The sequence below is a fragment of the Takifugu flavidus genome, chromosome 8 (genome assembly GCF_003711565.1).
Source record: "Takifugu flavidus isolate HTHZ2018 chromosome 8, ASM371156v2, whole genome shotgun sequence".
Lineage (NCBI taxonomy): Eukaryota > Metazoa > Chordata > Actinopteri > Tetraodontiformes > Tetraodontidae > Takifugu > Takifugu flavidus.
In genome coordinates, this window is record NC_079527.1 from 11247591 (window position 1) to 11268857 (window position 21267).

Consider the following 21267-nt stretch of genomic DNA (forward strand, 5'->3'; position numbering starts at 1 on the left):
CCTGCTAAAAGAACAATCCAAAGGCCATGCGCTTTTGTTTTGGAAGCACTCCTACACCATATTCACATCCCCGCTGACCTTGCAAAGCACATTATGCGATTCTGGCATGGAGATTTTTCGAAATGCTGTCATAAAACTGACTTACTTGATCCAATTCCTGCTGTTGTGACACTGTTGGAAATGCAGGGAACCCCGCTAGGATGGTGGCTGGTAAACGATTCCAGAACAGGCATCCTGAGAGCTGCAATGGGCCGGAGCTCAGAGGCTGGTCAGGGAAGTACCTAAACAGGATCAAAACTAATCATTAGACACCAAAATTGATAAAACAAGCTGAACTTAAGAACCAAGTATGGAGGCAAAAACCTTGTCAAAGTACTGGAAAAAAACTCTAAAAAACATTTTTAAATATACCTGTAGATGTTCTGCTGCCCTCTGACCTCTGTAGCCACATCAGCCGTCGATTTTCAGCAAATATAGATGGTCCAAATATTAAAAGCAAAGAACAGACTGAAAAAATCGCAGCTTAACTGCTTGCGTCATGTGCAAATAAGCTTATGTTGCTTTAGAGTCATGCTTAGTTTTCCCATATAATTGAATTTCCTGCCACAACCTAGAATCTAAACATACCAAAGGTGGTCAGAAAGGTCAAAGCATGCTGATCCAGTGTAAGCTCCAAACTCAGTGGGACATTCTTATACGCTGTTTGACTTCAAGGTTAGCATCATCAAAAACTCAAGTACACCCACTCCCACCCACATTATCTGGATTTAATTCTCCAAGTTGTAGACAGCCCAAAATTCAGATTTTCTAACGCACATTTCAGTACCCTCATTTTCCCTCATTTGATTTTGTTTTTAATCCCTGTGATCTGATTCTGCCGGTTTCATATAAAACTCCGCTAGTAGTCACACAGCTGGAGATCATTGGAACTGATAAAACTTTTTATTATCAATAAGAATATTGAATAGAGTAAAACTAATAAATAAACTTTTTGGGTGTGAACATTACAAACAGTGGATTAAGTAGAAGCAAATGGAGACACATTACTCAACACGTATAAGTAGTGTAAAAATATAAACTAGAACAGTTAACATGGACTTAATATACACAGCATATTATTTCAAATGAGATCCATCCACCTGTCCAGCAGACAGGCAGGAGACTTGGATACATTACACATATGATGCTGATATGAAAGCACATTCATGATGGATAAAATGTACAGCTTCACAAATGCTCTGTAGGTCTGTCACTGCAGTGGCGCCGTCTTTCCTGCCTACGGAGACGGAGAGAAATACAGACGTCAGCATTGGTGCGAGGTGAAGTCATGCATTCTACAAAGACCACCATCAGTGTGTTATGGTCTGTTCCTGCGCTAAAAAGCACAATAATATGTAACTTACATCACTGTGGCTCCATCTCTATGTCCTCAAGGTCTCTGCTTTTAATCCAGATGGCAGAGGCATGCGTTAGGATCGGCAAACATGGGGAGATAATTGATCTGTTAAACCTTTACAGTTTAAAATGTTCTCACCTTGAGTTTGTGGAGGACTTAGATTTGTGGGGGCTGCGAATTTTCTGTGATTGGAGGAGGAAAACACCAGAGTCACACTCGCCGCTCCATTTCACATCCCATTATTAAATAGAACAACAAAAACATAGACATTTTACAGTAAATGCTAATGTTGCAAACAAGACACAATATGTACGTTTCAGTCTATAAATGACGTTATTATTTTATCTCAGGGCCGAATGTGTTTCTCGTCTCTTTTTTTGTGCTTCTTTCTGCCTGAAAAACATGTTTCTGTCCAGGTACTGATGGAAACTGTGTACTTGTTTGCTCGTTAGTTCCTGGACATTTGTTCAGTGGTAACAACGCTGCTGACTCATCATTGGCTGCTAAGTAAATTACTTTTGAGCTTGTTTGCACTGTCAGTAATGCAGACTTGTGAATGTGGAGAGTCCAAGACACACAGACTACTCTGCATGTTCCCTGAGACTTGTGTCGCATGCAGCCGTTATAACTGCAGTAATAATGCTGTCATATGACTGCATTTCAATAATTAGTATATTAGAGTTGGTCTGAAAGCATTTTAGCTCCAAGGAATTCAGCCACCCCATGATTCCACATATATCCGTGCCAGAGAGATGCATTTCTCCACATAATAACATTTTATGATCCTTGATGACAAAACACGCAGCTTTCGGAAAACAGGGCGACCTTACGTTTCAGTATTCTGTACCTCAGCAAATGAGCTTTTCAGCATTTACCTGGATTATTTAAGTCTCTTTTGGATATCCATGGACAATGCTGGTGACTGATAGGTCTGATAGGTTTATGGGGATTCAGTACACACAAACTCAGTTCCAAGTGTTTCATTCAAGATATCTGTTGCTGCCGTTTAAAAATAAAAGTCTATCCATTTTGAGCCATCATAGAAAGACAGCAGTGCAACGGACTAGCAGCCACGGAGGGGGACACGCCTCATTATATTAAAATATTTTAGTTTTAAATGCTATTATATACTGTAAATGCTAAATGCTATCATATGCTGTAAATGCTAAATGCTATCATATGCTGTAAATGCTAAATGCTATTATATGCTGTAAATGCTAAATGCTATTATGTTGTCAAAAAATATCTGGAAATTATGACATATTGCATATTTGGAGTGACAATTACTTGAGAGATGAAGAAGGGCTGTTTTTACAGCCTGTTATTTTTAAAACTATATATATGAACATAGGCACAACGTCAAGCCATACAAATCCTTTGAGTCTGTTGCATACATTGCAGATATCCAACATGTGCAGCATTTTGTGGTCGAACACCACATGTTTTTTCCAGTATGTCCAGCATCCACCTAACACTCTTCATGTGCTGGAGGGAGCGTCAAAAAGATTCTGGTCTATACTTTTTCTCGTAAGAGAATATAAATTCTAACGGCGCAGAAACGGTGGTACCTTTTTTGCTATGAGACAGTAGAGAGTAACTATCAACAGAAGTCCCCCGCAGATAGAGGCAATGATGAAGCCGAGTTTGTACAAGTCTCTGACGGGTCGTCTGTGTGAGGCCTTCGCTGACTCTCTACTATAACTTTCTGTGAAAAAAAAGTAAAAAAAATCTTAAAGATAACTCCTCTTTCATCCAAAAGAGATAGTTCTTTATTAAGAACTAATGAGCTCTGATTCCTGCGGCCCTAAAGACAAGCATCGCGTTGGGTATCGGCTCTATTTCAGGTGTCTTTACTTTCCTCCCTATTTACAAACGTCTTTATTAGTCAGTCCTGAAAGTTGAAACACAACATTACTGGAAGACCGTCGCTGAATGCTATTGATGATTTCCGAACTTCATACTAAGCTGGGCTGAGACAGAAATATGGCAGAGCAACGCTGTAGCAGTGACGGAGGGGGCCCCCCCCCAAAAAAACACAGAGAAGAGCATGTGAATGTTACTGTACACAAAGGACCATGTCTATGCATTCTCCATAGATTAAAAAAATTACATCTAGACTTCTACGCACACTGTTTTGTCTCAATTTTGACACGTTAGCCCCCTTTCCACCTCGTAATCAGCCTGTTTTTAGTACATTTTTTGGAAATTTAAAGTGCGCTGAACACACAGATTACCAGTTTTTCATTTCATTTTCTTTTTTTTTTTCTTTTTTTTAAAATTTGGCGTAAGGTACATCACTTCCTGATAATAATATTCCCTGGAAATGTTGGTCAAAAAGGGGGCCAGCTACATCTGGCAATGTGAATACCAGTCACTGGACGAGGTTACCAGTTTATTACACGACACACGTAGTAACAGACCATTGAAATTACACACTCCCACCTTGGGACAAACTAGAGCCTCTAGTCACAGCATGAAAGTGGAACACAGCTGATCACAGGTCTGCTCCTCAAATAAAGATTCCCACCTGTAAAAAATTGGGTGGATGACTCTGTAGGTAGCTCTGGGGTGGAGCTAAAGGGCTCTGTGTATTCCTGCTGGCATCTCCAGTCCAAGGGCACTTTGCTCATCGTCACAAGCTCCCAGTAGAGGGAGAGCACCTCTGACACCCCCTGCAGGGCCTCTAACGGAGACCCGCTGTACAGCATTTCAAAACTCTCTGGCTTGTCCTACAATAAATTCCAAGAAACACAATATAAACATTTAACCACACTGGCTTAGATTCTCATAGCAGGGAGCTGCCGACATCTTGCAAACATGCACGAAGCGCCCACTGACCTCAATTTCCTCGTTAATCTGCGGGACACATTTTTGAGAGTAGATATTGAGGATGAGCGCCCTCAGGGACTGAACGTAGCCGTCGTTGACAGAACCCCGGGTGTACTTGAAATGGGTGGTGAGGAGCTCCAGGATCCAGGGCAGAGCAGCTTTTACAAAGCAGCATTTGCTCTGGGGATGGGGGAGGGCCGGCACAGGCGAATAAACCTCAAATCTTGCCACATTTCTCGGAAAGTGTAAATCAAAGAGTTTATTAGAAAACCTCAAACTCACCAAACTTTGCCTCTCTATGAATGTGTAGGTTATGGAGCACCCACTCCTCAATTGATTATCCATCTTAAAAGTAAGAAAGGTAAGATTTCCACCCAGGCGGAAGAGATTGTGTTCAGAAGTTCTCGTGTTGTTGCACCACTTACCAGGTGCCTGACTGTCAGCAGGTGTTCCTTGGTGATGGAGTGTCTGCATGGACCAGGGATCTCCGTCGTAATCAGAGGGAAACTCAGGAACATAAGGACACACAGACACTTTACCTGCAACTGACAGAACCAGACATCATCCCCTCCACATTTGTCCACCAACCAGGCAAAATCCAACCATGAAAACTCAACAAACCCATTTCCTCAACAATAAGAATTTAACAGTTTGATTTGAGGAATCCAGCTGAATATATGCCAAGAATCAGTTAAATAGAACCAGTAAAACAACACACGCTGCACAACGCTGTGTGCAATTTAAGACAACATTTTTTTTAAGGCTGTAAATAACAAGATGGAGATTGAAGCATTTATTCCTACCTCTCACTTAGAATGAGCAAAAACATATTCAGAGAGTAAGCAGTCTGATTAGCAGGTCACAGAGGAGTAAGAAGACACATGTTTAACATCTCATCGTCTTGTCTTCTTTACCCCTTACAGGGTCACAGGAAGGGTGCACACATGGGTGAAGGCTGGGTTCACAAGTTCATCACAGGCCCCAATGTGAGCGTGCAGGCATGTCAAACTCAGTCCTCCAGGGATTTCTATCCCACTAAATGCATTTTCAGCCTGGTAGGACAGAAAACCCGGCAGGATCGTGGCCCTCGAGGACTGAGTTTGACACATGTGATTTAGGGGTTTAAATACCTTGCTCAAGAGTACGTTGGCAGTGTTCTTGTACCTTCCCCTACTACCACAACAGCTTCCATGTTTTGCCCACACTAGGGTTTGAAGCGAGAACCCTCCACTTCTCAGCCCAGTCCCCAAGAGACTGAGCTAGTGTTAAATGTTTAACATGAATGAATTCACTTGTGCAGCTGAATTGTTTCAGTGTGCAAATGCAAATGCAAAATTCAACACACAAGACAAGTATAGTTTGAAAGGGCAAAATAAATTTTAAAAGCAACAAATAAGAAAGAACACCCTGCCTAGCATGTAGGGTTATTTCACATGGGAAAAAAAGAAAATCCACAAACTGTATGAGAAAAAGCCACAAGGAAATATTCACCACGGCAGAGATACAACAACCATGTCAGCCGGGTGAGCAGGGACGCACCGGGCATCAATCCAAACACGCCTCAAAGGAACGTCAGTTCACCAGTTTACAATTTAAGTGATTCAAATCTGATTCTATTGCCTTAATGGCTGCAGACCACATTTAATTCAAACTGGAAACCCCAAAATGGGTTTGGAGAAAAAAGCGTTAACACCTGCCAAAATGAGGATATTTGGACACATTTATTGAAGCTCGGAATAAGTTTTAGCTTGTTTTCAGACACAAATGGAGAAATTTAGAATCTCTCTGCACGTGTTCAGAGGAGTTGAGCGGCAGGTTCAGCGCCTCATGCATGTGGTGCTCATATGCAGACCTAATATAAGCTAGCTAATGCATTAGAATCATGGGTTAGAGTGACTTACAACGCCACCTACTGGAGCGCAGGGAACAATATTCAGGCTACTTGGGACCTGGCATTTGCACGAAAATCCTAGATTGTGTCAAAATTCACGTGAGGATTTTTTTCATTTTGTGCTTGTATGATCCATTTTTTGTCCATGTGAAGTAAGTACTTTTAATAGATGTTTGACTTTATTAGTGCTTGTAATAGTGCTTTATTTGTTTCTCAAACATGATTTATTAAAAATATGTTAAGTATTTGTTTGATAGGAGTGTTTTTCATTTGCAAAGCAAAATGCATTTATTTGTTGATGGTGTTTTTGATTTGCAAACATCAATGTGGTTCTTCTTGAATGGAGCAATTGTAAACCATGTTGAGTTTGTTTGTTAGGTTTTGGCATGTACTTAGCTCCATATAATTCTCTGAAGATGGATGAGCTCAGAATTAATCACTGACTGAAATGTGGAAACCATAGATCTAAATTTTAATTGGTGGGTTTCATTTAATAATCCTTTTAATCTCAGGAGCACAGATGTTATTTGTCTAACAGGAAAAGCGACAGGCACATTGTGGCTACACGTTAGAGGGCTCCAGTATGAGTCACCGTCTGTAAAAATGTCAGTTACAACATGTTTTCTCATATTTAGTAACTTGTCATAACTAATTTACTCACATTTAGATCCGAAAAAGTTTAAAAGTAAAAATAAAATAAATACATACAATGCAAGTATGAATGTTAAATGTAAGTGTTAAAACACAATCTAAAATGTTATATATAAACAACACTGTTAAATGTAAAGCTAAATATTATATATTAATAAAACTGCAAATGTTAAAGGTCTGTTAAACTAAAGCAAACAGCACACAGCCACGCCCACACTTGATTGGATTGTTGGACAAAGTTGGAAGGAAAGCTGAAGCGAAATAGACCTGCCACCTTCGTGAACTTGGCTACAGTAGTTGTGTCTACATCTATTTGCACTAACGTTACTTTTCTCCTGTTTCTTCTGTCAATATTTTAGGGCAGCTTATAGTGCCCCGTCAAATAATGCTCCCAGTGACACAGTGTATGCAGTTCTTAAATTAGCCGATATGCAACCCAACATATCTTACATACAAACTCTTACTAATTTTACTTGATAACATTTTGAAACGCACTTAGAAAAATATTTCTGGCTGTGAATTGTGGTGAGGTACTGCCCATGCGCAGATCCACGGTACGACTTTTCCTGGTAGGTAGGAGAGCAGAAATTGACGGGACAGCGCAGCCGTGGGTGGGTGAGGCCGTGCACTGTTTAAGATGGAGCTTCAGCACGTTCAACATTTACATCGATAGAAGATTTAGAATAATGTTTAACATTTACATTAAATTTTTTTATTTTTTTTTTTGATTTTACATTTACTGTTAGATTTTGTCAGGCTGAGCCAAATGTGTGACATCGCCATCCTCGAGGGGGAAGACAGAAACAGACGCATGCTGTCCAAAAGAATCTTTCTCACTGCTACAGAGCGACTCCAAACTTGACTTCCCTTCATTTGGTGGAAGGAAGAACTGAACAAAAACAATTGCTCCGCTGTCCTTTTTCTCTTTTAAATCATGATGCTGCATTCTTGACAGAGCTAGCAGTTAAATCCTGACGATGAACTGGACATCCCTGACTATGAGGACATCTCAAACAAAACATTGCTAGAACATTCTTTCAGAGGTTTTTGGTAATGTTCTCCCCCAGTGTCATTTTTTTTTATGCCTCTGGTTAATAGGGCGACGCCTTTGATGATGTTTAAAGTAAAAGAATCTGTTGTCACATCAACCCTATGACTGGTCATAAGGCACATGAAAGCAGTGACAATAAAATATGGCACACCTTTTCGATATAAATGAACACTAATGCCAGCGTGCCTCAAACATTTGCCTAAGAAAGTCATGAGCAGGGTTTCCTTGCTGTGACACCCACTGCGAGCGTAACTTCAGGAGAACCAGGAATAACATCTAAAGTGGTCAAACAGTGCCCTCTACCATGCAAGCCAGGTCTCGGAGAGCGGCGTATCCACACTCCTGAGTTCATAGTGCCTGCAACCAAGCACATTTTGGCAAGTGCAACCACAAAATGGACTCCAGATGGATTTAATCTTCCCACAGAGGATGAAAAATTGGGGACAAACATATGTTCCTCACACTGCTGACAAAGCCCGCTGAAAGGTTTTTCTTCCCCCAATCATCCCTCTGCATAAGACATGTCGCTCAGTCTGATGCAAAAACAGTCAGAACTGATTTGAAAATATTAATTCCAAAATTCATCTCGTTTATTGCCTGTTTCTCTTAAATGATTGGTATTTGACATGAAAACGTCTAAAGCAATTCTTAAAATAAGACTATGATGCGACACGTGTCCAGCCACTCCAGTCAATGCAATCAGGGGCGACCCGTTAATGCGTTTATGAACATATAATCCAATTGATGTAACCTAATAAAGCCATTAATGCTGGTGCTTTGGTGGAACGATGAAAGCACATGATGCTAATGTCAGCTGTCACATGAGGACTTCTCTCCATGCCGTCTATGCGTCCGAGTCGTGCGAACGTTCAACTCCGCACACAGCCCACATTTCTCCAGCAGTAAAAGTTCTCACCTACCTTAGCTTTGCTCTGAATCAGGGTTGAACCAAGGATGGTCATCTGGTATGTGTTTGGCAATGGAAAACACTAAATTCCTCGGTCACACACATTGAAGCAAGGAGATGCCCTTCATATACTTAAGTCCCACTCCAGAGGAAGACATCTGATGAAAGGTAAATCAGACACCTAGTCATGTGTTGTTCTTTGCTGGTTCATTGCCTGGTCTCCTACCCCTGCACAGTTCAATCACTGACTGACTGTTTCTCCTGTCAGACAGCCCTTATAAAGACCTCCCACCTCTCCTCCTTCCCTCTACCAAACGCACAATATCTCACTTCGTTTTAAAGTTTCAGGAGAAGACTGAGTTTAGGTTGACAACAGTGGAAAAGCATCGTATTACTGAGAACTAAATGAATTGTGAGCACTGTTAGGCTCTTCATCATTGCTCTTGTTGGACCAACTTATGAGCAAAGTAACACAGATTTTTGAAAAGTGCAGCATCTTCAACGGGAGACGCTCTACAGAGCCGTCGGCCGAGGTTTCACAGTGGTCCAGGAATCCTGACGACCACGTTGTGGGCATTTACTACTATTTTTAAATCTACCTTAGTATCAGGCCATCTAAAGGGGATTTTGATTCAGTTGGAATTGACAATGGAATCTGATGTGTCATTCCATCGTCATTTTTCTGAAAGTGCATTATTGGTGAATCACAGGCAGGAAATAAATGAATCCCCCACTGGTGAATGTGGTGTTCAAACCCCCGCCCCCGGCAGGGTCAAAGCAACTGGTTTTGATTGGGACAGGCTGGGGAAATGGTTGCAACTTGTACTTCGTATCTGAAACCATGTGTGAGCAATGCAATGGAGGATGTGACAGGAGCCCTGTCAGTGGTTATAGTGGAAGGTCATTCTGCTCTGGAAAGTGTGAGAATCTTTACTTCTTTGCGCAGGTGACCCCCACTTATCAGGCCCGTGTCAAAAGTTTATCGTAAAGTGAATTTTGCTGACTCAGCTTGTGTAGTGTTAATTTGTTTTTAAAATTCACATCTGGGGTGGTTTTTACAGAGCTGGAGTCTGCTGATGATACATCACAGTCCGTTCCGCTCGCTTGGTTCCTCACCCAGCATGACCACGAAGAAAATGCAGGCTAAACTTTGTAGTTTGGAAAACAAAACTCTGTCCCCTTTCCACAAACTGAATCAACTTTGTTTTGATTGTTTTTTTGAAACGTGAGATACTGTTCCCTTTAGATGCCTCCATCCTGCTGCACCTCGTCCTGCAGCTTAATTTAGGAGGTTTCTCAGATGTTTCTGTCAGCCTTTGTTTGGACAGCACAAAATCAAACATGAACACTAACTAATAACATATCTAGAGACGTTAAATACGCACATTCCAGCCTTTTAACAATCAGTCGATTTGACGTTTACTACCTATATTTGTTTATATTTCCCAATCTTCAAACGTCCACATTAAGCACTTCATCTGTTCTGCATACTGTTGTAATCCCGACCAGACACATTCATTTCTCTTTCTTACTATATGAAAAATACAGGTCAACAAGAAGATACCACGATGTTCCATGTGTTGATAACTCTGACTTATGGCTGAAGCATCTGCTGAGACTTTGAGTTAAGACTGAGGGTCAAGTCCTGATCATCACTCCTGGGATCGTTCAAAATAAAACTAGAAGATTTTAAATGAGATGCTGCTGCTTCTCTGTAGAATTAATGTGACTAACCCGACAAACATATAGAACAGGAACACATAAATTCTTTGAGGCATTTAAATCTGTGTTACACCATAGTCTCCTTTCTTCTGAAGTCTTGTGCTTCTCTCTCTCTCTCTCTCTCTCTCTCTGTCCCGCCTCCTCTCTTTCTGCAGGTATCGCTCGAGGGCAGCATGCCGACCTCCGGCCCAGCTGACCCCACCAGCTAAATTTACGTCTCCAGTATGACTCTTATACACAATGCTTCCATTTACATCTATGATGCGTCAGTTTATTCTCCTTTCTGTCCCTCCTGCTTCCTCCTCCTGCCATGCTGGCAGGGATTTTGGAGATCCCCCCGAATGATTTTTTTTTTTAAATTCATGGTTTATTATCAGTCTAGGTCATCAGAGTCTCCTCACTGGAGAGGAGGAATCATTTATAATGGCATTTCATGGTCATGAAAGCTCCATTTGTTTATCCTAAGATGTTCCCCTCCAAATGTCATTTACGAGTGACAGGTGAATCCTAAAGCAGACAATTCACGGATGCGAGGGATCGCCATCTCTGCACCGATAGAGCATTTTCCTTAACAGATCAGAGATAATGGGACAAACAGAAGTGACAGGATCATCTGATGAATATGCGGATTTTCATTGTTTACTTATCTCTGTGTCCCTTCAGCATGCTGAGTAAGCACAAATGGTCCTGGAATAACGCGGGGAAAGTGCAGTCTTAATGATTATGATCCAGCTTCCAGGAGATTCTCCTAGTGATTCTGAAAGTAAATGTGAAACACCATAGCAGCTATAAATTTTACTTCCGTTGAGTTGCTAGCCTGAGATTAGCTGGTTCTTTAATGAAATGGGCAAATTCCTCGGTGTTTCAACTAGGCATTTATATGGTACATATGCTGAGAGATGGCTGCAAAATAAGAAATATTGGATGTTGATGTAAAGTTTAGGCTGTCTATCACATGGGCCATGTGTGTTTTTGCATGGAAACTGAAAAGATTCTCCAGTTTGCCTGAAGACTTTGATCCTGGTCACATGGTGTAATGGAGAAAATGGTTTGCCTCCAGTCCGACTGTAGGCCATAGAGCGTAACCTCTGTCTTTTTGCACGCTTTAGGGAGTGTAAAATCTCCACCATTTGCATTTATTTTATTTTCAGTGGAAAAACATATGTCTCAGCTATCTAGACTCAGATTCTCTCCTGTTTGCATGTTTTTTCCCCACAAAAAAGTCATTTTGGCATCATAAGATGCAGAGTTTTGAGAATAATTGTATTAGAAATAAAAATAACTCATTGCAGAGCTCCATAGAAGCAACTTCCATGGGCAACATACATGACTGCCCCATTAACAGATAAATACGAATGCTATTGTTTATTTGTTTACATATTATCTCACTAATCTCAGTATCCATCCAAAATTGAACTATAAATGTCACAATTTATGGCAACTGTTAAATTTCCCCTTGAACAACTAAGCATTGTATTATTACAGATTATAGACGTATTCTCCATAACAGGAACCAAGTCATGGCCGGCTACATTTTAAAGGCCTCTTAAAACGGAAAATTCTCTTATTATCTCAGCAACCGATCAGTGAAGGCATGTGATGAAGAAACAGGCAGCTCTGTCCTCTGTCGTCTGCAGCAGTCCAGCAGATGTGGACTGGAGCGTGGTACCGTCTGGCAGGGAGATGATGCCATTCGGTGCCTTTATTGTTGTTGTTGTTGTTTCCACAGGTTCACTTCTCCTTGCAGCCGAGGCGCCGTGTGAAAAAGAGTTTTTCAGATTATTGGGTTGGTTTCTAGGGTTTTTGGCCATATTTGAAAAATGTAAGGCCCTTTATTGATCCCAATTATGCACACACAGTGAGAGGGGAATTCCATGTCTGTGGTCTTAAATAAGCCAGGGAAGGGGAAAGGAAAACACTCTTTGGGAAAAGAAAACACCTCGGCCGAATTCATTCCATGTTCGTGCCTGAAGGTTTTCTTTTTTCTTTTTAAATTGACTTTTTTACGAAGCCATGGTGACCTTTGGGGCTGAAAGAATGGCCTCTGGCCATTCCTTCTTTTATCTGAACAGCTCAAGTACACACAGAGCAGCTTCTTCACCATCTATTTGATGCCACTTTAGGTAATCAGATCATCTTAATTTCATCTCTGCCAGAGCTGCCTTAACGCACAACAGAACCTGTCCACATGTGACACTGCGGCATGTTTTCCTACTCGACTCACAGACCGTTTCAGACAAACGTTGCATTTATTCATTTTTTTCCTCTACCAATATGGCCAACAGGAATCTTCTCAGCCTGGTTTTCTGAATGGGGCTTACAGTAATGTCACTGTTGACTATTAAAGAGAGGATAATGTCAATACCTGCAAGGCACTGAATGTATGCTGTGTTCTTTCTGGAACTTTGTATTAATACAGTTAAAGATAAATGGCCTTTTGAGGATTTGTTTGGAAAAATAAGAATAGAAAATACCCACAGGAAAACAGGAGGCCGCAGCGTCACACTCTGAGGGTGTTTTCCTTCAGCTGCAACTGGGGCGAAAATCAGGGTGGAGGGAATAATGAATCGCATCAAATGCCACTGAATTTTTGGTTGAAAACCTTGGGGCTTTAAAAAAAGACTATATAAATGAAGAGGAATTTGACCTTTTCAGTCCAACAAAGGATCACCTCATCAAAGGAAGATCAAGGTTTGGGTTCCAACCAACCAGATTCCAGATCCAAATCCAATTAAAGGGCTGGAGAGTCAAAGAGGCCTACACACAGGATGACCCAGAGATTCCACAAAGTGCTCAGTAAGGAAATGCTAGGACAGTTACTTTTAAAACAATGGGAAACTAAAATGAAGTCCTAAATCAAATACTTTTTATTCTTGATATATAAATGTGTCTCATACAGAGGAACTCAGTGTCTGTGGGTATAAATAAAACAGTTTACATGGTCTTTGGTGCAAATATAAAAATAGAATATAAATGTAATGCACTAAAATTTCACCACATTGATGTGATCATGCGGGAAAAGTCAGAAAGACGCTGAAGGGGTGGCAGCAAATGGTGGATGAATAACTCGGTGTCAGACTGCTGTGGCGAATCCAATGCGATTATTGTGGCGGTCAAACTCAGTGTAGTAGCGGGCAATGAAATTGGCTCCCAAAATCCAGATGGGACCCACGGGGGGAGGGATGTCCAGACCTCGGAAGGTAACGATGCAGACATCCCCCTCGATCTGCGATTGCTAGATCCAAATAAAGAGAAGTCATTGTTTTACATACAGTGATCTTTAAATGTTCTTTTTAAAGGGTAATCAAGCCACTGAGGCTTATTTTAACACACTGAACACCAACTACATCAATTGTGATTAAACACATGCCTGAAAACATTAAAAACATTTGTCTGGGTGCTTGAGGTCATAGGTGCATTCATCATTATACATCAATTTCAGGGTTTATGTACAAGAACATTAAATCTAGTAAAGCGTTAAATTACATTAAACTCCATAGGCAAAAGGATGAAGAATTTCCAGGATAGTTAGAGTCCTCTTAAAAACACTTTGAGATGGTTTCTTGTAAATTCATAAGCCTCATTATTTCCTTTCTTCATCCTGCTTACCCACAAAATGTAATCCTCCTGAGTGAGAGGGTACTCCTGACCTCCCAGGTGGAATGTGACGCTGGGCAATGTCTTCACAGCATCACAGTTGACTTTATACTGCAGGACCGGGGTGGGGGGGGGGGTGGGGGGGGGGACAGGTGGGATTATTTGAGAGGTGTGTTTTATTATTGCTGGTGGAATGCACGTTGCATGCCATTACCCCGCTTTCATCCAGCTGCGCTCCAATGGTTTTCATCAGCAGAGACACGGAGGACGCCGGCCCAGTGATGTATGAGGAGCCCGTGTCAATCACAGCCGTGCAGCCCTCGGTGCAGAACATCATCTCCATCCCCACTGAAACGCTGGAGAAAAGAGAGACGCAGTGGGAAACCCTGCATCGGCTCGGATGCGCACATGTGGCCTATTCGCTGCATATTTACCCCTTCATGGTTATTTCCCATTTGCCCGTCTCTCTGGTGCCCATGTAGTTAAAACTTCCAGTGTAGTAGTTGGGGTCTGTGCCTCCGAGCACTAGCTCTCCCCCTGGGGAATGTTTCGGATCCCTGAGAACAGTTACAAAGCTGGTCACCCTTCAGAATGTGATTCTTCTGATTTGTCAACACTATAGGTACTTTATCAGCATAAAACGATTCCCACTGGATGAAACCAGGCACAGAAACAGGAACATCTTAGAGAAAATGTCCAGAAATGTTTTCTTTGTAAAGGAAGAACCAAATTGAAGCCAGATGTTCTAGTAAAATGTAAGAGTTTTAATTAAAGATGCACCTTGAGCTGTGGATGCTTCAATTCAGTGGCATCCATTTCATTTTCTCATGCAACCATCACACGTATTCTCGACCTCACCTGCTGTAATAAATCGAGAACACTTCTTCCTTGAGGACGTGCTGAGACATGATGCGGTCAAACACCGGCGTGATGCCATCGATTGCCATGTTTGGGTAGCCCATCCCCAGGACTCCATCGAATTTGGCGAACACGAAGGGCATGGCTGACAGAGAGGTGGCCTCAGCAAACACCTGGATGACCGGAATGCCCCCAACCTTCAGGGAAGGAGAGGAAAGAACGGACAAAGGAGTGTCGGACACTGTTGCTTTCCTAAACACCTACAGCCGAAGCGCTGAACTCACCACAACCACATCCTCGCTCAGAAATCCCCGAACATTTCCTGAGGCGTACTGAATAGAAAAGCCTGTCCCGTTTTCCACATGGGTTTGTGATTTAGAGGCATCGTACCTGTTATGAGTAACTGAAAGTTCACAAGTAAAGTGAGTCTTATAAAACCCATTTTCCATATAAAGTAAAGTATAAATTATTTCCGCTTTGAAGACCCTTTAAAGGCACACATTAGTCCACTTAGTGCTGTGATTTCAAAGTGTTTGTAGCTCCAGGTCAGCCTCTCCTGTGGGCCTGTGATGATGTTGTACACTTTAATTTTGTAGCTTTAACAGAGAACAAATTCATGCTGACTTGTGTCAACCGAGAGGCAGGTTCTCTGGAAGAGCTTGTTGTAAAAGGCTGATAAGAGGGTTTTTAGCGTCTGCTGCATCTGCCCTTCCCAGGTTTTTGGAAACTATCATTGGTCGACTGCTGGAGTGAAGCAGAAAACCTCCAGCGTGATCCACAGCTCGTTTTGGTTATCATATATTGCATGTTGTAGTACTTAAAGAATCTCTGTGCTGACCTGCTGCTCGACTGTTTCACATTGACTTCAAATCAACCTCCTGATTTTATAGATCAAAAAACCTGATGGACAAATTTCACTCCCGTGACGGATCAGACGTGACAGCGGTGCTGGAATTGTTCATCTTGTGATGCAACGGAGACAAAAAAAACAACAACCCATATGGGATAATTTCTCAGAAATAGAAGAATTGATCTCAGCTGTGACAGGTTGATATCTTGGGTCTTAACAGACCCAAGCTTGCATCTGTGTGAATGTTTGTATGCAGAAGGGGCCAGAAGGTGGAACACTTACAACAGGCGGTGGAAAAGGGAGAGCAGCTTTGCGAGGGCACCCACAGATTTGCTGAGCCTGTGTCAAACACCACGTTGAACATCTGGGCAGGAGAGCCGATGCTGATTTCCCCAAAATACTGAGTCTGTTGAGGAGGAAGCCCAAGAACAAGGTGAAACATGAAGCTCCCGCCACTTCTCTGACCCCTGAAGGAATGTGAACAGGACCCACATCTAAATAGTTGGTCAGAGGCGTCGGGACAGTCTTGTTGAATGCGTCACCTGCGCTCTTCTCTGCCATCTCGCTCAACACCTGCTCTACGGAAACGCCCATTTCCCCTAGGGTTTCTCTAATTGAAGGCATCTTATGCAACGTGATTCTGGAAGCACAGCAGAGGGTTTCAAAGAACTTTTGCAGATGTGTTATTCCTACACAGAGGCCTACACAGACCCTCTTTCATAAAGAAAAGGTTAAGATCTTTTTTTTTCCCTTTGGTGGCAGCAGCGCCTGGTAAAGGTTTGGATTCTTACCTTCTGAGTGCTTGGCTCGACGTTACTGCCAGCGACAGAGCTGCTAAAGACATCCAGTGGCTCAGCTGTAGTGCCATTGGGACCTCTGCGATGTCACTCCAGTGATGGATGCTGAATATATATCAGGGTTTAATTCAGGTTCACTGTGCTGCTGGCTGCTACGGTGACTCCTTTTAAATCCTGTCCTGTTAGTCGTGCTCAACCTCCTGGGCCTGACTGGGACCGTTGCTGGATTTGGTCACTTTACCCTCCTCCCACCCGCAACATCCACTGTCCTGCGTGGGTCCCACAGCCTGATAAACAGGCCTCTGGTCTGACCTCCGATCTCTAGAAAAATGCTCCCGAGATTGCTGACGTCACTAGGACGGACACCTCGTCCGACCGTGCTGCGAGAACTCTTACGGGAACTCACAGAGAGAAAAGCACTGCTTAACAAACTCAGTTACAAATCATTTGAAAAAAAAATCAGAGCTGACACTGATCCACAAATTACAGTTGACTTTTGACTCATCGGCTATAAATGTAGTTTTTCTGTCGAACGGGCTGCTAGGACAAATATTTCAGAGTTGAGTCAAAGTGACCAGTTACCAAGTCGATACACGTCTGATTTAATTTCCAGGTCTTAGGAAACAGGCGACAGACTGGATTGTGGAATAGGATCTTGGCTGCACGCTCGTTTTTTGTGCCGTGCCACTGTCGGCAGTGGACGCGCCGCTCAATCATCTGAGGACTCGCACGGTTTTACCGTCGGGACGATTCCCACAGTATCTGACCTGTCAGGGTGAGGTCTGTATCAACCACCCACTCACAGCGCTGAGATACGCCGGAGTCCACGTCAAGCACGCACTCACACAGCCCAACCAAAGGTCAGAGGTTGACTTGACACCCCTGTGCGCCCGTATGACGACTACCACAAATTGATTACACAGATTTTTGGCTCATTTTGGCTTGAACACGGCTGCAGTGGATGACATTTGTCACGTCTCAGAATGTTAATATCTGTTGAGCAGATGAGCAGGTGAGCAGATGTTTTTCATGAAAAACTCATAAAACTGCCTTTGCTTCAAAAGGCAGATAAATGCAGCAGTTAGAGAACCACCAGAGGGTTGAGGAGCTCAAGATGTTACCCTCAAGAGTGGGAAGAGACCAAAAGAGGAGACATGCAAATTGCAAGTGATTTGCTTATCAGACGGTACTTTCCATGTTGTTTCTGCTGTCCACAAAGTTGAGGCATGAATAAACACCAGCAATATACATGTTCAAATGTGGCACAGCTTGAGTGCTTTCTGGTAGGTTGGACTTGTGTTCCTGGAGGGGTGCAGGTCACCTTTGTGGCAACAACTGTTTCTGGTTTAAAAACTTCCAAGTCATTTCGAAAGACAGTGAAGGAAAAGAGGTCTGTCTTTAATAAAGTTACCGCCAGTCAGGTGGTGTGACCTTTTTCCTCTGTGGGTGCAGAAATGCAAAACAATGAAGAGGAAGTGGCTGAAGGGTTAAGGTGGCTGTGGACACATCACAGATGAGCAGTCATATGTCACACGTGGCCATTTGATGTAACAGATACTTATTTTTTCTCAAACACGCCTGGTTTGCAGCTCAAGTCAAATTTATTCCAAATGTTACCTTGTATGTTTTTTTTCCTTTTGATTTAGGATTTCTCAACACAAACATGTGGGATTTTTTTTTTATATGTTTATGTTTTGGTGTTTGTAAAACTGTGTGTCTGCTTTACATCTGATGTGTTTGGTGCTTTAATTTGCCGTGGAAACAATTATGTTAGTTTGGGATCGGTGAATAAGTACTTCCCAGGGGGAAGGAGATTCCCTAGAGTTTTCAGTCCATGTGTTTGTTGTTATAGACCACGTTAGAAATTAGCACTGGCCCCTGAAAGATTGGTTTTAATTGATGACATATGGCATAACAAGATGGTGGGGTGAGATTCTAGCATGGAGGGGGGCCCACATCGATAATTATTCAAATATTTTATTCCCGAGAACTAAATATAGAGAGTACCCTCCGAACATTTTACACCTACAGCAGCTAATTCTCTTTTGACATTAATGTGATGAGGTTGTATCAACTACTAATAAACACAACATAAATTAACAAGTCACAGCAGCCCAAACTTCGGACTATTGGTATCATAATCAGGCCACGCAGGTTTTGATTTGATATATTGGGGACAATCTCACAGTCATCTGACTCTTGACCTACTTGGGTAAATGGATCAACAAACCTCGTTCCCACACCGTCGAGAGGGAGCCTTGCGTCACTCCCTTCTGGCCTCCCACCTCTTTGATGGTTCCCCTCCACTGTTGGCCATGGGAAATGTGAAATTACCTCAGGGAATCATTTTTATTTTGGTTGAAATGTTCTTTACATCAGTAATTATCTGTAGAGTCCTTTAATCCAATTGAGGCTTGATGTGCATCGAGACAGTGGGATGCAGCCATTACTTATATGTCATGCAGCATTTATGCAAAATGAGTTGTGAACCATGCGTGTGATATGGAACAAGTAGACCAGAACAACCAAGTAAGAAATTATGAAGGAGAGATCATTGGAGCTTGAATTAGTTGCCTCATCAGGCAACTTAAAAAATTAGAAAAAAAACCCAACTTTCTTTGAACACCAAAAGGAGAAAAACAGACAACCATAATTCAGTTTCAGTAATTATATGCATAGTTGTTTTTTTTAAATTCACCGCCATTACAGTCTAAATTGGAGAAAACAGGACAATAATTCCATCTGGATGCAATAAACTAGGGACTATGTGGGAATGTTCTCACAGCCAAAGGTAAAATACTAGAAATGAAGAACAAATCATGCAGCCCAATCATATTTCACCCCCCACCCCCCACCCCCCACCCAACCAGTACACTGTGGATATTAGAGATAATTAGAGTTATGTGGAAATAAGTTATCATTAAATAGGGTTTCCAGTGCGTGTGCGCTGCTTCCAATGTAAAAAACATGCCATGCTATTTTAGACCAACAGAGGACAGCATTTCACTAAATACTTCTTTGTTTCATGTTGAGGGTGTGTGCGCGCGTTTCCTCGTATTGACTAGATAGATAATGAGTACCAAAATACTAATTTTCCTGGCAAAGAGGACTTTTTAAAGGTTGAGGTTAGAATTGGGTTTAGGGGAGGGTCAGGGTAAATGTTAGGAGGTTATTTGGCAGGTTAGGGAGCTAAGTTATTTCCATAAAGTAAAATAAATGCATGATAAAAACTGGCACACTAACAACTCATCAGCTTTTATTCAACACTGAATAAAAAGCACAGATGATAAAATCAAATGTCTCCAGGATTCTGAAACTTATTAAACCAAGCCATTAGCATTCTGCACTCATTTACTGACAATAGATGATTCTTTTTTTCTCCCCCTGATTTGTCCACATTGCTCAGTGAGTGTGTGTGTGTGTGTGTGTGTTGGCGAGTATTTATGGCTCCGTGCACAACTTCACAAGATAAAGACAAACTTCTGGCAGCTGATATAAAAAGCAGCAGCGGCGGTACAAAGCTCCGCACAGCCAACTGTTTTGTACTTCAAAGTCAGGCTGATCAAAAACAAAGCTTCTTCCACTCAGAAGATATTCCACAGCTTATATGGAAACACTGGGATTTAAAAGCTTCTCCATAAAAACCCTCCTGTCAGAAACACGTTGCTGAATGTTTATTATCCTTTAATTAGTAAAAATGAGTTATTCGAAATGAAAGCATTTCTGACTGAGTGTTTTCATACAGATAATGGTTTTAGTTGAACACAAAGGAGAGATAGACTGGTTTTACTGACAGAGGTGAAATGGGCTGGTTTTAGTAGGACAGGGAGGAATTGACTGGTTTTAGTGGAACAGAGATGATAAATGAACTGGTTTTACTGTGATAGAGAGGAGAAAATGGATTGTTTTAGTGGAACAGGGAGGAGAAATGGGCTGGTTATAGTGGGACAGAAAAGATAAATGGACTGGTATTAGTGGGACAGAGGTGAAATGGGCTAGTAATAGTGAATATGTGGGATACTTTAACTGGGTTTATCTGGACAGTGAGGAAAAATAGGCTGTTGTTTTGTATGAAAGAGGTGAAATAGGTTTGAGCTTGAGAGAGAGGCTAAAAAGACTGGTTTTACTGGGACATAGAGGAGCGATGGACTGGTTGAGGTGGGGCAGGGAGGACAAACAGACTGGTTTTAGTTGGATGATTTTATGGTCATGCTGGTAAGGAAACAAAACAACAGTTATCTCTTAACTGCATTAAAGTGTGTCATCTGTCATCGTTGCCGTGGTTACGTCAGTCATGTGACAGGATTGTGAGTGCAGGATATCCTCTCCCTTCTCTAATTGCAAAGCTTGGTGACTTCCTGGTCAGCGTGCGTCCATCTCCTCACACACCAAACATCCTCTCCACGGAGACCAAAACAGGCTGACTCACATAAACATCACATCACCGACGTCGCCGGTGGTGATTTTCATCTCAGAGTGGAAACTAAAAACCTATTTCACAAATATCCCAATCAGCTTGTGTTGTGTTTCATCAGGAAAACACAAGAACTGTTTATATCTGCATCACCAGGTAATTTATTGTAGTTTAATTTATTTGGTTGGGGTGTTTTTTGCATCGGTGTAGAACTTAAATACTCTTGAGCTGAGCTCATGCACGTTCAACACAGGATCCAGAGGTGATCAAACTTGATTATTTAATTCGCAATATCATTGCTGAT

The 21267-nt window shown here is 42.0% G+C and overlaps 2 protein-coding genes across 5 annotated transcripts; both read right to left on the minus strand.

Annotated features, from left to right (window-relative positions):
* Nucleotides 1-923: 923 nt before the first annotated feature.
* Nucleotides 924-8968, minus strand: csf1b (colony stimulating factor 1b (macrophage)). Of its 4 annotated transcripts, none has more exons than XM_057040945.1 (9): nucleotides 8739-8968; nucleotides 4651-4770; nucleotides 4508-4570; nucleotides 4235-4405; nucleotides 3924-4125; nucleotides 2965-3101; nucleotides 1535-1578; nucleotides 1404-1438; nucleotides 924-1276 (listed from the first exon to the last, which is right to left on the minus strand). In XM_057040945.1, exons 1-8 carry the CDS (start codon nucleotides 8778-8780, stop codon nucleotides 1405-1407), a joined length of 813 nt encoding a protein of 270 aa, XP_056896925.1. In that variant the 5' UTR covers nucleotides 8781-8968; the 3' UTR covers nucleotides 924-1276; nucleotide 1404. The 4 variants fall into 4 exon arrangements, 2 of the variants coding, with proteins under 2 accessions (XP_056896925.1, XP_056896924.1); XM_057040944.1 differs by having other exon boundaries at nucleotides 1404-1441; XR_008951727.1 differs by lacking the exon at nucleotides 2965-3101.
* A 4323-nt stretch (nucleotides 8969-13291) lies between these two features.
* ren (renin) lies at nucleotides 13292-16791 on the minus strand. Its single transcript, XM_057040917.1, has 9 exons — nucleotides 16544-16791; nucleotides 16245-16392; nucleotides 16035-16158; nucleotides 15187-15305; nucleotides 14903-15099; nucleotides 14479-14601; nucleotides 14259-14400; nucleotides 14057-14155; nucleotides 13292-13682 (listed from the first exon to the last, which is right to left on the minus strand). Exons 1-9 carry the CDS (start codon nucleotides 16618-16620, stop codon nucleotides 13521-13523), a joined length of 1191 nt encoding a protein of 396 aa, XP_056896897.1. The 5' UTR covers nucleotides 16621-16791; the 3' UTR covers nucleotides 13292-13520.
* Between the last annotated feature and the right edge of the window lie 4476 nt (nucleotides 16792-21267).